The sequence below is a fragment of the Amblyomma americanum genome, chromosome 1, assembly GCF_052857255.1.
Source record: "Amblyomma americanum isolate KBUSLIRL-KWMA chromosome 1, ASM5285725v1, whole genome shotgun sequence".
Lineage (NCBI taxonomy): Eukaryota > Metazoa > Arthropoda > Arachnida > Ixodida > Ixodidae > Amblyomma > Amblyomma americanum.
The window spans coordinates 359301762-359318700 of record NC_135497.1 but is presented as its reverse complement, the minus strand read 5'-3'; the positions used below and the strand labels follow the sequence as shown (position 1 = coordinate 359318700).

General features: G+C 48.1%; 1 protein-coding gene across 1 annotated transcript in view; it reads left to right on the top strand.

The window, feature by feature from the left end:
* The window catches only part of LOC144115608 (piwi-like protein 1), a 132323-nt gene extending 116237 nt beyond the window's left edge, over window positions 1–16086 (top strand). The window contains exons 15-19 of the mRNA XM_077650029.1: window positions 452–664; window positions 2496–2882; window positions 9833–9903; window positions 12292–12469; window positions 15276–16086. Coding sequence (XP_077506155.1) covers window positions 452–664; window positions 2496–2882; window positions 9833–9903; window positions 12292–12469; window positions 15276–15362 — 936 coding nt within the window. The 3' untranslated portion in view covers window positions 15363–16086. The remainder of the gene's footprint in view (window positions 1–451; window positions 665–2495; window positions 2883–9832; window positions 9904–12291; window positions 12470–15275) is intronic.
* The last annotated feature ends 853 nt before the right edge of the window (window positions 16087–16939 follow it).

The following is a 16939-nucleotide window of genomic DNA, read 5'->3' as shown; positions in this document are numbered from 1 at the left end:
GGCAGAGAAATAAGAAAATTTTCTCCAGAAGCAGTCTTCCCCCTTAAGTGGATATGTTCTAACGAGGTTTTACTGTAGCAGGATTCAACTCTGTTAGGTAGGTTGCCATATTGCTGCATCGGGGGCTCGGGTTATGGCGCTCGGCTGCTGACCCGAAAGATGCGGGTTTGATCCCGGCCGTGGTGGTCAAATAAACCCGTGTACTGTGCAATGTCAGTACACATAAAGAACCTTGAGCGGTCAAAATTTCAGGAGCCTTTCACTATGGCGTCCCTCATAGCCTAAGTTGCTTTGGGACGCTAAAACCCCGTAAACCAAACGGTGTCTGGAGAGTGACAGGATCAAAGCCAATGGCTTGCAAAAGAAGCCATAGCAGCATTGTGTTGTGCCATTTTTCTACTCTGCTTTTATATTCTTGGTTGCCCATACGAGTTTCTTGTTGATTGCACAGGTGCAGATAGTCGTGGTCGTCTTCCCAACCTCGCGGGATGATCGTTACAGTGCAGTTAAGCGCTTGTGCTGTGTGGACATGCCAATTCCATCACAAGTCATCATCTCCAACACCATTGGCCAGCAGCTCAAGCTGCGCAGTGTCACTCAGAAGGTGGCTCTACAGATCAACTGCAAGCTGGGTGGCGAACTTTGGACAGTTGACATCCCCATGGTATTGTCTTCGTCTTTTAAAAGAATTTTGCTTTCACAATGCTTATTGTATTTACTCGTGTAATTTTTGCACTTTTTTTGTTAAATTAGGGCGCTTCAATTAGGGGGTGTGAAAATTGGGTGGAGATTTCGCGAACATACCCTAAAAAATACTACAAAGGTAATAATGCGCAATATATGCCATGCATTGCCACCTTTACATTGACCCCCCCCTCCCAACTCTCACCCCTTACTGTCCAGAAAAAAAGATTACTGCTGCGCCTCTGTACCTGCTGTTAGCATTTTGCCTCATCCGACGCGCCAGCGTTCCCAAATAATCCGAGGGCGTTCGGCTTCCGTGACTGTTGGAATGTCTTTGAGCTGTCTCTTTTTTTACTCGCATTATACCAGGATTAAAACTTTTTTTTCCCATTTTTACTTCCTAAAATTACACCTCGTATTATTGCGGGTCCCTATTATATGTGGGTTTTTAAGGTACTCAAAATTAGGCCTGTGCGAATACAGCGCAACCCCGATCATGCGTCCCCTGTTCATGCGACGACCCGTTTTTTACGATGAATTGACACGGGCCCGACGAATCTCCCATAGGGATAATGCATTAAGCCTTGATTGGAATCAAGACTGAGACGTGCACGCATTGATGCATTTGATTGCATAATGGCTGTCGGGGTAAATAGGGGATGAAATTGGACTTGCTTACAATTTTCTCACCTACAATGCTGGCCGAATCCCAATCATTAAAGGGACTGTGCAATTAATTAAAAGTCACTTGCAGATGTTTTCAATGCTTAGAAATGGTGCTAAGGAGCATTTACACTAAGTATGCGTCTTTGGAACTGAGCCGGCAATTTATTATGAATTTTTAAAAACTGGGTTTCTCAAAATTCGTGGGCCGATTGGTGTTTTTGTAGTAACGGATTTTGCAACTAAAATCGTGAACATATACGTCACTAGTTTTGTGACGTCGGCAGGCCACCACACGCTGTCATTAGCTGGAGCCACGGCAACCACGACGTCACGGGCACACTTCCGGTAGCCGTGAAAGTCGTCTGCTCGTGCCGTCGCGCGAGCCAGGTCACTGCCTTCGCGCATATGGTTTCAATTTACCTCTGCCGCCTTTTTTCTGTCGGGAGTCCCGGAGCCACCCACAGTGTCAATTTTCGTCCCCAACAACAGACAACAAGCAAAAGAATCCCACGCGCGCCGCAATCCAGAAAGGCGTAGAGAGAGACCGTGGAGATGCTGCTGATGCTGCTGCTCCGGGTGCGACAATCAGAAGTTGCAAACCGAACGTCAGCCGATGACGTGTTCATAGGCGGGGCGCACTCCCAGGGCTGTTTTCTTTATTTTTTTTTCTGGTGCCCCGCGTGTACGAGTTGAGGGGGGGAGGAGGAGCGTAATTTTTTATTGTCTCTATCTTGGTTGTTATTGATGCTAGCTCAAAAATTCTTGCACTGGGCTGACGTGTGATCGAATGCCTATCTCTCATCTGCTTTATGTAACCTCAATTAATTTATTGCAGTCCCTTTAAGGTTTCATAATATAATTTAAACAGCAGCTCGTCTCTCAGCGGTGCTGCTGTGGTACGTGCAAGTTGCCATTATAGATTGGTGCCATGGGGTGTGTGACTGGGCCGTGGAGAAATCTAAGTAGCCCAAGTGCGTCCAAAAATAAAGGTACAAATTTTTGGTCGGCGACTTATTGGCTGAATACGGCAGGTGGGAAATGTGACTTCTTGTTCTGCATATTGTTTGCAGGCACAGTGGCTTTACATCTGTGCGTGAGCTTAACCATTTTGTCTATTCTCTTGTCTTTACTTTTTTCTTTTGCAGAAAAAGGTGATGATAGTGGGCGTGGACGTCTACCATGATAGCACTCGAGGCGGGCAGTCTGTGATCGGCTTTGTGGCCAGCATGAATAACAACATGACTCGCTGGTTCTCTAAGTGCGCTCTTCAAGAATCTGGCAAGGAGCTTGTAAACTGCATTAAGGTGGCCTTCTTGGATGCATTGGCCAAGTACTATGAAGTGAACCACTCTCGACCTGATCGCATCTTCATCTTCCGTGATGGCGTGGGTGATGGGCAGCTCGCCCACGTGAATCAGTATGAGGTTGAGCAGCTGATTGCATCCTTCAGCTGCGCGAGCCCTGGCTACAATCCGATGATTGCTGTGGTGGTTGTCCAAAAGCGCATCAACACCCGCATTTTTGCAAAGTTGGTGAGTGGCTGTCGCTTCTGAAGTAATCACTAGAGTAGCATGCCCCTGCTGTCAGAGCTTAAAATTTTTAATACAGGGCCGGGGTCTTAGTTATTTGCAATGATAAATGCTGCTGTTGCCAACTAATGGTGTCTGAATGGTTGACATTGTGCAGCCACCGTGGTGGCTGAGTGGTTATGGCGCTTGGCTGCTGGCCTGTGAGATGCGGGTTCAGTCCTAGCTGCGGTGGTCAAATTTCGATGGTGGTGAAATTCCAAAGGCCCGTCCATGTGCTGTGCGATGTCAGTGCACGTTAAAGAACCGCAGGTGGTAGAAATTTCTGCAGCCCATTACTACGGCGTCCCACGTAGCCCAAGTTGCTTTGGGACATTAAACACCCATAAACCAGCAGTATGTGAAAAGTGTACCCTCAGCGAATTCTGCAAACCACATCTTTTGGATATTTCCGCTAATACAGTGGAACCCCGTTCATACGTTTTTCACCGGACCGCGAAAAAAAAACGTAACAGCCGGGAAAACGCAACAGTGAGGAAAGGTCCGAAAATTAATGAAAACAGTGCAGCTTTGCCTTGAAACAATTTATTTCGACATCAAGTGAGCTTAGGTCTTAAAAAAATCGAGAATGGTCGATTGCCGTTTTTTCCGCTCGCTGGAAAACGCCACGCGTTTCTCGATGGCCTGGAAAGCCGCATTGCTCTCAGCGTCGCTTTGAGGTGCGACGTACCTGCGGAGGAGGTCCAGAGCCGCGACGGCTTCTCCAAAGCTCGGGTCCGCCATCTCCCCGGAATCGTGCGGCTCGTGCTCCTCGTCGTCATCACAGTCTGAGGCTTCACTCGCGACCGAGTCTGCAACGATCTCAGCGATACTCCGACACTTGGACGTCACGACAGCAGCATCCATGGCGACGTAGTCGTCATACGTGACTCCCGTGGCACCCAGCGCATTCAAAGCTTCACTCAGCTCTTGCTCATGAGAGGCTGCTTCCGTCTCTTCAGCTTCCGTGGCAGTTTCCTCTCCGCCGTCCATGCGAAAGCCACACCGCGCGAAGCAGTGCTGTGCAGTTGACGCGCTCACTGCAGTCCACGCTGAAGCGATGTAGTGCATAGCGTCCAGTATTGAAATGATCGTAGGCTGCTGTCCGCGATCAATACGCGCCAGACAGCGCTTTATGATGCACTTCCTGTACGAGTGCTTTAAGTTCTTTATGACGCCGGCATCCAACGGCTGCAAGTGGCTTGTAGTGTTTGCAGGAAAAAAAAACAAGCTTAACATTCCGAAGAAACGACTGGTCTCTCGGGTGGGCAGCACAATTGTCAAGAAAAAGGACACCACTCCTGCACTGGGAGCCCATCTTGTTGTCAAAGTAACGAAGAAATTCTTCGAACAAAGAACCCGTCATCCATGCACGACTGTTGCTTCTATAGTGACATGGCAGCAGGCGAATGTTCTTTAAGCACCGTGGGTTTCGGTATTTTCCGATTACCCATGGCTTCAGCTTGTCCGAGCCATCCATGTTGCAGCAAAGGAGCACCGTCAATCGTTCTTTGCGGCATTTGCCTCCGTGGCATGCTTCGCCCTTCAGGCTTAACGACTTGGATGGCTGCAGCGGAAAGAAAAGACCCGTTTCGTCGGCATTGTAAAATTTAGTCACGAGGCTCATACCCCTCATTTATGGCATATAGTGTGGCCTTCCAATCGTCGACTGTTTCCAAGTTTACAATTAATGCTTCCCCGGATGCCGTCTTATACACTATGCCGTGCCTCTTCCGGAAACGGTCGATCCAGCCATTTGACGCCGCAAAGTCACTGATGCCCAGTCGGTTGGCTATTTCCATCGCCTTCTCGTGCAAAATGCTGCCGTCGAATTTAAAACCGGCAGCGCGAGCTTTTTTAAGGGGGAAGACTGCTTCTGGAGGAAAATTATTTATTTCTCCACCATACTTAATGAAATTGCATATCCTTCACCAGCTCCTCGTGCTGATTTCAAAAATGCAATTACTTTATTGGTAGGTTAATTAGTTCTCAAGATATAATTAATTAGGCCCCCTTTTTCACCAGAACAATGAGGGAAACGTAAAGCATAAAAGCTCAAGAATGGCGCATTGTTAGACTCCAAAAGGAAAATGGAATGCAATGTTGGAGACAGTTTTCTAATTTTACCATCCTTAGTGATTTCACAGTACAATGAAATACATGCAATAAACTGTAGCCAGCATGCAATTACGAACGAGATCATTAAAAAAATTTGAGGCTTAACTGAGAAAACTGCTTCCAATATCGCATGCTCAGATCACCTAGGTACACAGTAAAAAAAAATTATGGTTCTGTCAGCTATAGATGCCGAGATATGCCACTTAGAAATTTGCTCAGAGACCAAAATTTGCATTCTGAGAAAATGAGAAAAACAATCGGAGTGCTGTTTATTGAAGAAAAATTCAATATTATTGGTCCAGTGGCCTTGGGCAATTGCTAATAGCCTCCCGGAATGTAGTCTGATTGCTTGCTATCATTGAAGTGGCGCTTTTTCAGCATGCGCTGCACATTTTCTGCCGATTTGTGCTTTTGTGCACATGCAGCTTTCCTTTGTTTATCTTTCTCTTGCATGTGCTTGGTTGCCTGGGGGCTGGAGGTCAGGCTCAGCTCTTTCAGAATGCATGCAGCAGTTCTCTCATTTCCTGCATTAAACTTCATTGCAGCCTCAGCCACAGCGGCCTGAATGGTAAAAAGTGAGGCGTGGCGCTCCTTTCGGGCAAGTGCCCATATCATTGAGTGTAAGGATTCATTATTATTCTGAGTTTTGCCTCGTTGGATGCGATCAAGAAGCCCCTTGTTAGAAAGTCTTTCGTATACAGGCAGCAAAGCATTGCAGACAAGAGGAGGCAGGTTGTGTCGGTGACATGGCATGGCGTCACCTCGGGCCTCTGCAGCATTCTGTCTGCACCAAGACTCGGGGCCTGTTACACAGAAGCTATGGTTGGCGGTGATGTCATTAGAAGTGACATGATGATAGGTGGCCATCACAGCCCTATGTGTGGCCTCCACATCACCAATGTGTGATTTCAGAGCCCATGCATAGTATGAACTCGATTTAGAAATTAAATCTGACTTAAGCTTTCCTTTCCCACCAAGGGATTCTCCATTAGAACCTCTGTTTTGAGACCACACTGCGCAGAGCGGTTCCCATGCGCTTCTGCACATGATTTATGCAGTCTTCTTTGGTAATTGGAATGTACCCAAAGACTTCTTTTTGCAAAGCAAGGAAAGTGCGGCTGTCCCCATCGGACAGTATGGTTGTGTACCGGACTGTGTGCAGTTCTAGAGACCGCTTGAATAAGATGAGTGCAGCCTCTACCTCCATTTCGGAAGCCTTCTTGTTGGTGTTCTTCTGGCATGTGTGGCTTGCTTTCCACGCTGAGTACGTCGGGTCATCATCTTTCAGGCCCCGTTCGCACACGGCGCATAAATTACTGCGCACGACGTAATCGAGCACAAGTCCAGTAAAGAGCTCGATAACTGTCCCGATTCCAATGTGCAAGGAATGCCCGCGTGTCATCCACGAGCCGTCAAATGAGACTGCGATGTTACCTGGGTGTCCGAGATTTAGCTCCGAGTACACCTCCCGAACGCATCGTGCGCAGGGCTGCACGATCCACCGCGGGCGTCAACTTTTCTTTGACGTACTTTTGCCACGTTTTTGTGTGCAAACCCGTATGAGATATATTCATTGCCGAGAATATATCATTTAGTGCAGCACGCTGATTTCCGGTTGCTTGCATGGCACGCACGGCAAGAATGTTCACAACGAACGGATTCTTTTTTTGACCGCCGATCACACGCGGCGAACTCCATTCGGAAGAAACGTCGCCGCAATTTACGCACGAAAGCGTCAATTTCACAGCAAGGCCGTACTCGTCACATTTGCCGATGTTCACATTACCACAGCACACTTTGCACTTCACACACGCTAGTAGCGCATTCACAGACTCCAAACTAACAATCGTGAAGGTTGCGTCAGTCGCGTCGCCGAGCGGTTCGTCAGTGGTAGTCGCAGCGTCTGCGGTTGCACCGGAGAAAGCAGCTTTGCGCTCCGTTGCAGGAGTCGATGCCATCTGCTGCAGTTTCCCATGCGCTTTCTTTGTAATTGCTGCTATTTCGGAAGGTTGCAGCATCGGGGTGTCTCGCCGAACGCGACCGCTGTCCGATGTTCCAATGTCCGCGGTCGCCGTTAGGCCTACTCCTAACACGGTCTCCACATCGCACTGCGATTCAGATGCGATGCTTGCGGTTTCCGCTGAGCTCTTCTTCTTGAAGTTGTCAGTCAGCGTCTTCTTCCTCATTTTCCGAACTTGTGCGCCGTGCGGAACTTAGGTGCTGACATTGCTGCAAAGCGCACTAAGAACGATACACAAAGTGGCTCCCACTTGAGCTCACGGCCGGCCACGAACGCGCCAAGCAGACGACGGGAAGCTTGTCAGCCAATCGGATGACACGTTTTAGTCACGTGCGCCGACTAGCGAATAGCAGCGCACGTTGCGACTGTTTTTTGGTGCCTTTTTTTCCCGCAACCAATAAGCGTAAAAGCACAGCAATGGCGCGAAATTGAACACTAAAAGCTGCTCTTTCGAATGAGACCAAGATGGCGGCGATCACTGCCGAAGAATGACGGTTACGTGTTGCGGAAAGACCGTGGTTTTCGCATCAAAATCTTTCCCAAGTGTGCGCGGATCTGCGTCTTTTAATCGTATTACAGTCGAAATATTGCCTCCGGAGTTCTGGAATTTCACAGACTAGTAGAAAAACAGCTGCAGGTTTCAAAAATTCTATTCCTGAAAAATCGTTTTTTTTGCGATTTTTTTCGCCCCCAGAAGCCGTCTCCCCCCTTAAACCAAGTAAGAAGTGACTCGTCGAGGTTTCCATACTTGGCGCCACGAGCCTGCTTAGCTTTCGGACAAAACAGCCTACCTCCTTGTTGTACCTACTTGTCTCCGCGAAGAAGTTCTACAGGCTTCACACGACGAGCCGACAGCTGGGCATCTCGGGTTTACTCGCACCCTCCGCCGCATTCAAGACAAGTATTACTGGCCCCGACTGTCTGCCGATGTCGCACACTATGTGAAAACCTGCCGAGATTGTCAGCGACGAAAGACTTCCTCCCACACGACCAGCAGGATTTCTGAGCCCCATTGAACCTCCCTCAAGGCCCTTTCAGCAGATCGACATGGACTTGCTTGGCCCTTTTCCAACGTCAACATCTGGAAATAAGTGGATCATCATAGCAACCGACTACCTGACCCGCTACGCCGAGGCAAAAGCCCTACCGAACGGAACAGCAGCAGAAGTCGCCAAATTTTTCGTGGAGTGCATTCTTCTTCGACACGGCGCCACCGATGTGCTCATCACGGACAGAGGAACAGCATTCACGGCGGAACTAACGCAAGCCATCCTGCGCTACAGCCAAACCAGCCGCCGGAGGACAACTGCATACCATCCGCAGACCAACGGGCTGACCGAGCGCCTGAACAAAACCATCGCCGATATGCTTGCTATGTATGTCGATGCCGAACACAGAACCTGGGATGTCATCCTGCCTTACGTCGTCTTCGCCTACAACACCACAGTGCAGGAGACCACCCAGATGACGCCTTTTAGGCTCGCCCATGGCAGGGAGGCCACGACCACGCTAGACGCCATGCTGCCCAACGCTATAGAAGAAGAGAACGTCGACGTTGCCGCCTACCTTCAACGCGCAGAAGAAGCTCGAAGGCTTGCCCGATTACGGATCAAAGATCAGCAGCGGTCCGACGCCAGATGCTACAACCTACGAAGACGCAACGCGGAATACAAGCCAGGAGACCAAGTGTGGGTGTGGACGCCCATTCGCTGCCGTGGATTGAGTGAAAAGCTTTATCGCCGCTATTTCGGCCTGTACAAGGTTCTTCGTCGGCTGGGTGAACTGGATTATGAAGTCATTCCTGACGCAATGACTGCATCCCAGCGACGCCGCGTACGACCAGAAATTGTCCATGTAGTCCGGAAATGCGCGCTAAAGGACGCTGCATTTCCATGCTCTATTTTCGCAAGATCCGTTTTTTTTTTCCTTACTAGTCGCATTATTTGTTTTAATGCATCGGGTCGATGCTTCTTTGAGAGGGGAGTAATGCCGCAAATATTTGCAGTGTTTGTTCGTTTTTCAAGTCTGCCGCCACACCACTTTATCGCTTTGTTTGCGACGCAAGATGCGACTAGAGTTATCTCGATTGATCGCAGCCAGGCAGAGCTGATTCTACGTTGTTCCGGAATGTTCTAGTAACTTTGCGCTCTTTATCTCGAAAGTTTGCTATCAGCTTTAAATTGAGCATTCTGTTCGACGACCGCCGAGCACGCTTGTCGCTTCGCCGCCACCGAGTGATTCAGTTCATTTTGGGTGCAAGTCAGCCCAATAAACAGTTTTCTTTTAGAAGACCCTTTCGTTCGTCTTCATCGCTGCTTCGACTGCAGTCAGCACTACGTGACAATATGCTGTTCAGCTGTAGTGAATTATTTTTCTCTTATTACTACATTTTGAGTTGCAAAGCATTCGCTTCCCATCAAAACTATCTGAACAAAGTAACCATTCGCTTTGAACTGAAAATTTGCTGTTCACACATGCCTAAACTGATTTTGCCATGTGGCAGACGGCCGCCAGTCACTGGACTGCTCCTCCGTTTTTGTTTTTGCCACTTTTCTTAGCCTTGAATAGGCTTCGTGGGCGTCACATAGGCGGGAAAGAAAGCCGGCGAGCTGTGCTATCAAATGAGACCAAACAGAGCGCATTATAGCAGCTGGTTTTGAATTGCACAAGCATAGAAAACAAGTGTTTTTGATGCATTTTCATGAGTTGCTGCGCCGTGGCGGCACATATATCGGACAATTTTTCAAAAACTTTTTTCGTTCCCTTGTTTTTTAAACAGAATGGAGAAGTGGAGTTGGACAACCCTGCTCCTGGAACAATCGTGGACCACACGATCACGCGCACCGACTGGTGAGTGAGCGGACTTAGTGCACTGCTGTCCTTGGGTTGTAAAGCAGTTCAGGAGGAGAAAGTCCATACTGTGGCTCGGCACATCTGTTATGCTTGTATTTAGCCTTTTTGAGCCATGCATGTCTGTGTTGTTACAGCTTGCATAAAGATGTACCAGAGAGGCATTTATTCTGTGAAAGGCAACTGTGCGCTTAACAGATGAGGACAGAGGGAGAACATACACGACACGCAAGGCACTTGTGTATCATCAGATTCAGTATCTGCATGTCTTGGGTGTTAATAAACAGTGCTGCTCTTGGATCCTTGCTACTGTGTCCCCAGAGCACTGTCCTCCTCACTCACCTCCTTGAAAGCTTGTGCTAGTGCTTCGATTGGCAGCAGCATTAAGGACTGGCCCATCAGCGAAATTAGCATTCTCACAAGCAGCAGCGAACATATGCAGCCGTTGAGAGCTGTACACTGCTCCTGGAGTTGAGGAAAATTACAGTCGTGCCCACATATAACGGCCCCACTTAAGACGAACTTTCGCTTATAACGAACGAGACCTGCGTGACCGTCAAAATATACATTTTAATGGCACAAAATCACACGTATAACGAACATCATTAAGCCCTGCTGATTGGTTACAGCGAACGGACGGTGTAAACCCGGCGCCGCAATGCGAGATAACCTGCCTCTGACCCCTTTGTGCGCCCTGCGCGCGGTATGTTTTCCTGAGCCTCATGGCAAGTGAACTGCCCGCCCCGTTTCGTGCCGCTCTCAAGCGAGCTACCCTTTCCTCGCCACCGCGCCTTCCAAGATCGCCCTCCCGCCCCTCCTCGCAACTCCGCTCCCCCTATCCTCACTCTCGCAAATCTGCGCGTAGCCTCCGCGACCAACCGCGCCACCGCCGATACCGATCACGGAGGCTGCGCTCCATGAAGCAGCCCTTCCGTGGGAGCCAAGATGTGGCTGCACTGACGCTCACGGACGCCCCTCATTGGTCTCTCCACTGGCGCTGTGTATATGTATATCCTTAACTTGATTGGCCTGATTGCCACCTGGGCACGTTTCACGTCTACCCCATCGCGCGCTTTTGTCACTCTTGTTGCGGTGCGGATGTTCCGTTGGCTTCGTTCAAATCTCGGGCCCTGGTTGCAATTCGGGATGGCAGACGGGAACACCCTGCCCATTTCCATTATATTCAGCGGTAGAGATGATGAAAGCGGCCTGGGTGGAGGTGATGGCCACTTGCGTGCGGAACTGCAAATGCAAGGCCGGCTTCGTCGATAGTGCCTGATGCGAAGCCTGATGCTTCGGAAGATGACCAGCCCGGCGGCGATTTGTGGCAGTGTGTCGTCGACTCCAACATGCGGGGTCATGACATTGTTTGGAATGATTTTATTTCTGTTGATGACAATGTTGACACCGCGAAACCGTGCACGGACGAGGGCATAGTTTCTGAAATGCGGGACGAGAGTGACGCGGAGGAATGAGGATGAAACTTCGGAGCCAGCACCCATAAGCGCGCCTGTAGCAATGGGCTACATAGAGAGCCTCAAACAACTTGTCTATGCCAAGGGTCTCGTCGAAGAGCACGCTTCTGCTTTTTCAGTAAACTGGAAACCTCCCTCATCGGATTTGCACTGCAAAAACAGACGTCCATCACAGACTTTCTCGCAAAGAAAAAAATTTTGTGTTTTGACAAGCAACATGTGTTTAAAGCTGTGGTCCACTTACTACGAACTTCGGGATTTAACGGACGGACGCCGCATGACGCTCATGTTCGTTATAAGCGGGCTCGACTGTACAACGAACGGACAGCACGTGACGCTCATGTTCGTTACAAGCGGGCTCGACTGTAGAGGGAAGAATTTTGCACACAAATTCACACTGCCCCCGTACTGTCCTGGAAATTGTAGGAACAGTTTTTGCATATCTGAGATCAGCATGCGATGTACGTGTGCATGTGGTTAGCACGGTTACCACATCTGCTTACAAATTTAATGCCCCTAGTGAAACAATTGCAGGAACAACTGACTCGTTGAACACATACTAGAGACTAGTTCAGCTCCATTGTCTCCAGGCTCAATATTAGGCATTGTGTTCTTCCATGATAATGTTAAGCGAGGCTGTGTGTGTCGCCACTGTTCACACTTACATCACAACTTCTCGTTCTTGGCGTGCTAAGTTAGCAAATTATTTCCAGCTATATGCTTGCTTCAAGCGGGATGGGGATGGTTAGAAAAAATATTTGATGGGCATGAGGATTATTACACTTTTGGATCCTTGTGCTTTTTTTTTTTCACAATGTTCCTCTACTCTGGTTAATGCATACACCTTTATTTTGAATTTCTTTGCTTGCTCATTACATAGCAAAAATTTGTTTTTGATCTTGTTTGTGTGCAGGTGCGACTTCTTCTTGGTATCACAGAAAGTGCGGCAGGGCACAGTGTCGCCAACTCACTACGTAGTGGTGCGGAACTCAACTGGGCTGTCACCTGACCAGATGCAGCGGCTCACCTACAAGCTTACACACATGTACTATAACTGGCCTGGCACTGTGCGTGTGCCTGCCCCTTGCCAGGTGAGGCTTGGATTTGGGTACAGTTTATGACAGTGCATTGATGAAAATGCAGTGGAGTCTATAATTTGCACTTTTAATTTGAATTCATAGATCGTTTTCAGATAAGGTAATGCAGTAGATTAGATGTCTGGTCAAAGTCTTATATTTGCCCATATTTTAATACAGTCGAGCCCGCTTATGACGAACATGAGCGTCACACGGCATCCGTTCGTTATATCCCGAAGTTCGTAGTAAGTGGACCACAGCTTTAAAGACAGTTGCTTGTCAAAACACAAAATTTTTTCTTTGTGAAAAAGTCAGTGATGGACGTCTGTTTTCGCAGAGCAGATCCGATGTGGGAGGTTTCACTTTATTTAAAGCAGAAGAGTGCTCTTCGGCGAGGCCCTTGGCATAGACAAGTTGTTCGTAGCCCATTGCTGCAGGCGCGCTTATGGGTGCTGGCTCCAAAGTTTCATCCTCCTCAGATTCCTCCGAGTCACTCTTGTCCCGCACTTCAGAAACAATGCCCTCGTCCGTGCATGGTTCCCGGTGTCGGCGTCATCATCGACAGAAATAAAATCATTCCAACCAGTGTCATGACCCCCACGTTGGAGTCGACGACGCGCTGCCACAAATCGCCGCCGGGCTGGTCATCTTCCGAAGCATCATGCTCGGCATCAGACACTCGACGAAGCCGGCCTTGCGGAAGCAGTTCTGCTCGCCAGTGGCCGTCACCTCCAGCCAGGCCACTTTCATTATCTCTAGCATTGAATACAATGCAAATGGGCACGGCGTTCCCGTCCGCCATCCCGAATTACAACCAGGGCTCGAGATTTGAACGAAGCCAACGAAACATGCGCACCACAAGTGTGACAAAAGCGCGCGATGGGGGCAGACGTGCAGCGCACACAGGCGGCAATCAAGCTAAAGATACAGGCGCACAGCACCAGCGGAGAGACCAATGAGGGGCGTCCGTGAGCATCAGTGCAGCCACCTCTTGGCTCCCATGGAAGGCCTGCTTCACTGAGCGTGGCCTCCGCGATTGGCACCGGCGGCGGCACAGTTGATCGCGGAGGCCACCCGCGGATTTGCAATAGAGTGAGGAGAAGGAAGCGGAGGTGCGGGAGGGCGATCTTGGAAGGTGCGTTGGCGGGGAAAGGGTAGCTCACCTGAGAGCGGCACGAAACGGGGTGGGCAGTTCAAAAGCGAGGCTTGGCCGAAAACATACCGCGACTCTATCTTTTTAATTCCCCTTCCCCACTCCCGTGCACTGCAGCGAAGGTGTTCTCCGAAGGATACAATTGCACACCCTGCACACAAATTTTTCCCACCAAACAGAACCACTCAACCGCACGCCGGGTGCACAAAGGGGTTGGAGCGCCGGGTTTACGTCGTCCGTTCGCTGTAACCGACCAGCAGGGCTTAATGACGTTCGTTATACGTGTGATTTTGTGCCATTGAAACAATGTATATTTTGATGGTCGTACAGATCTCGCGCGTTATTAGCGAAAGTTTGTCTTAAGTGGGGCTGTTATATGTAGGCTCGACTGTATGTCATTGCTGGATGGCCGAAAAGAAGGGATTTGCAGTTACTTTTCTCTGGAAAAGAAAAATTTCTAAGCACAAAAATTACTTCAGCACTTACGCGCACTGTTGTTATTGCCAACTTTTATTGTGAATAACTGAAGGTATGTTACAAGGAAAGTGGTAAAAAAAGAAAGGCTGGTAACACTGAAGTGGCAGTGCTCGTATTTCTCGCCATTTCTTCCTGCATGTCGGCAAGGGAGCGAGAGAAAAGTGTTTTGCTACCAGAATCCGCTGAAATTGCACCAGGGCCACCCTGCACAATGGCTGCATTTTTTCCTAGGTGAAAAAAAAAAAACTCATATTGGCATTGTATAATTACAGCTGACAAAAAAGTAAAATCCAGAATACGAAATTTAAGCGCTAACAGGCACACGTGTAGGCAGATGCCTGATGTTCTGGGCCATAATTACGAGACGCGTCCCTGATTATGTACAGTGCCGGCAAAAATAACATGGAGGATGCTTTGGCATACTTGACTTCATCATTTAGAAAGTCGATATATTTGATGGCCTCCAAAGCACCAAAATGGCAAACCACGTCCCCGACGGCCACCATCGCACTCTTCCCTGCATCTCTTGTAACTCACATGTGAAATCCTCTTGGAATGCCAGTGTTCCACCATTTTCTCCTCCGAATGGCTGTCACACACACTTCAAATGCGATTTTCTGAACTTTGTGTTTTTGTCAACATGACAAGCCTTACGGAAGTGTTTGTTGCATTTTTATGGTGCAATTTCAGTTAATCTTATACTGTTTAATTCACTAAGAACTAAACCGTGGAGCTATGCTATTTTTTTATGGCAGAGGCTAACATTTAATTTTGTAAATAATATTATCTAATATTTCCTGCTTTGGTACTTGGATGCAACACATTTTTAGCTGATGTACCTCAATAACAATTTAAATAGCATAACTCAACTTGGCAGGTCTTTGACTACGGCGACCATTCAAAATTTGTGGGAAGTGTTTAACAGCCCATAAAAAATGACATAATTAAGCTTCACTTATTTTCTCATAATATGGAAACTAATTGAGATGTACTGAAACTAGTTTTCAAAACAGGAGGAGGAAGTACAAAACACATTTCATCATGATTTATCTAATAAAAATTTTCATTTTAAGACCAGTGTCTCTTTAATTCCTGACACAAACAACTGTTGCTTAATGTGCCCCTTTCTGCTAGTGTGGTTTGACCCTTTATTTAACACTTATTCTATCTTTCCCCTGCAATATTGATCAGTATGCCCACAAGCTGGCCAGCCTTGTTGGGGACAACATCCATCGGGAACCAAGCCCTCTGCTGTGTGACCGGCTGTTCTACCTGTGACCTCCAGTCCACATCAGAGCTTTCTTGCTTTGGTGCACAGAGCAGTTCACAGCCTGGAGTACATGTCACTGCCATTTTTTTTTCTTTGGCCCTACATCTCTGGCTTTGTTTTCAGTGCTCTGTTGTTTGTGCTTGTGTGTTCCCCCATTTTTTTACTTTCCATGCTTTAAAATGCAACTTCTTTGCTGCCTGAAAAGCGAGTCAAACTGTCCACCAGCAAAACTGAGGCGAATGAGTTGCATTTCTGTACTTTATGTTGTGTATTGGAATTTAAACTGAAAACGGGTTAAATTCAACCAGGTTCATTTTCATTGATCTGGATTGGCCAGCTTCAATTTTTATTGATTGGCATTGATTGGTAGGAACTTGCAGTTGCTAATTATTTGTTTTTGTGGCACTGTCATATTCGAACTGTGTAAACTTTTACAGGCTACTCGGGGATTTATTTGGATCCACATTGGGAATGTGGATCCTTTGCTGTAATGTCTGGTGTGCATTAAAACATGACAAAGCAGTGTCGATGTTTGTGAAGACGTTCAGGTACGCTGCGCTCCTGGGGATGCACTGTATAGTGTAGTCATTGCCATCGTAATTTTGTGTAGAGAATAAAAAATGGCAACCTGTAGTTTGCTTACCACGCCCAAGTTTTTTTTAGCTCACAAGCTCAGTGAACTTGTACATGTCTTCGTCATGTGAAAATAAATATTCATTCACTATTTGTTTGTATGCGGTGTTCAGAGTACTTTCTTTCAAATGCATGGCATATTGCAGTGAGCACCGAGGGACTTTCTTTGGCTGCCATGGTTATGCTTAGGGTTGAGCGTTTTTGTTATGTACAGTACCAGGTAGCCGCGGTGACTCAGTGGTTATTGCTCTCGGCTGCTGACCCAAAAGACTTGTGTTACGTCCTGGCAGCAGCGGTCGAAATTTACGGTGTCCCTCATTGCCAGAGTTGCTTTGGGACGTTAAACCCCCATAAACCAAACTGTACAGTACCGATAATCCCCAGTGTTCTTCGAATTGGCGGGAACCGAAAACCCTGATTTGAGCGTCTCGAACAAAAAAAAAAAGCCAGCTTCATGTGACTCGCAACACAGCCACATTGCCCTTATGATCGTTCTTCTCTATTGAAGCCACATTTCTTGCCCTGTTCCCTACTTCTTTACCACCATGTTGGAAGTATGTAGGCAAAGCGCAAGTTTCCTGAAATAAGGAAGAAAAAAGGACACAGGGGTATCTAGGACAAGCTCCCCACACAAAGCCCTGTACATTTCCTTGAGCTGAGCGGATGGAGAAGAGGAGGTGCCCTTCCTCGCTGTTCGGCAGCCCGGAGACCAGCCCCAGAAACCCCCAGTCCATTTTGTGACCGCTCCAGGTAGGACAAGAGTAGTTTTATGTGAAGGTGCGAACAAGGGCTTTGTATGCAAGTACTTTTGACTATGTAGCCGCCGTGTTGGCTGAGTGGTTACGGTGCTCGGCTGCTGACCCGGAAACGCGAGTTCGATCTCGGTCGCATTTAGATGGGGGAGATATGCTATAGATAGGTTGCATAGACGTCACATCCGGTGGCCGTGCGA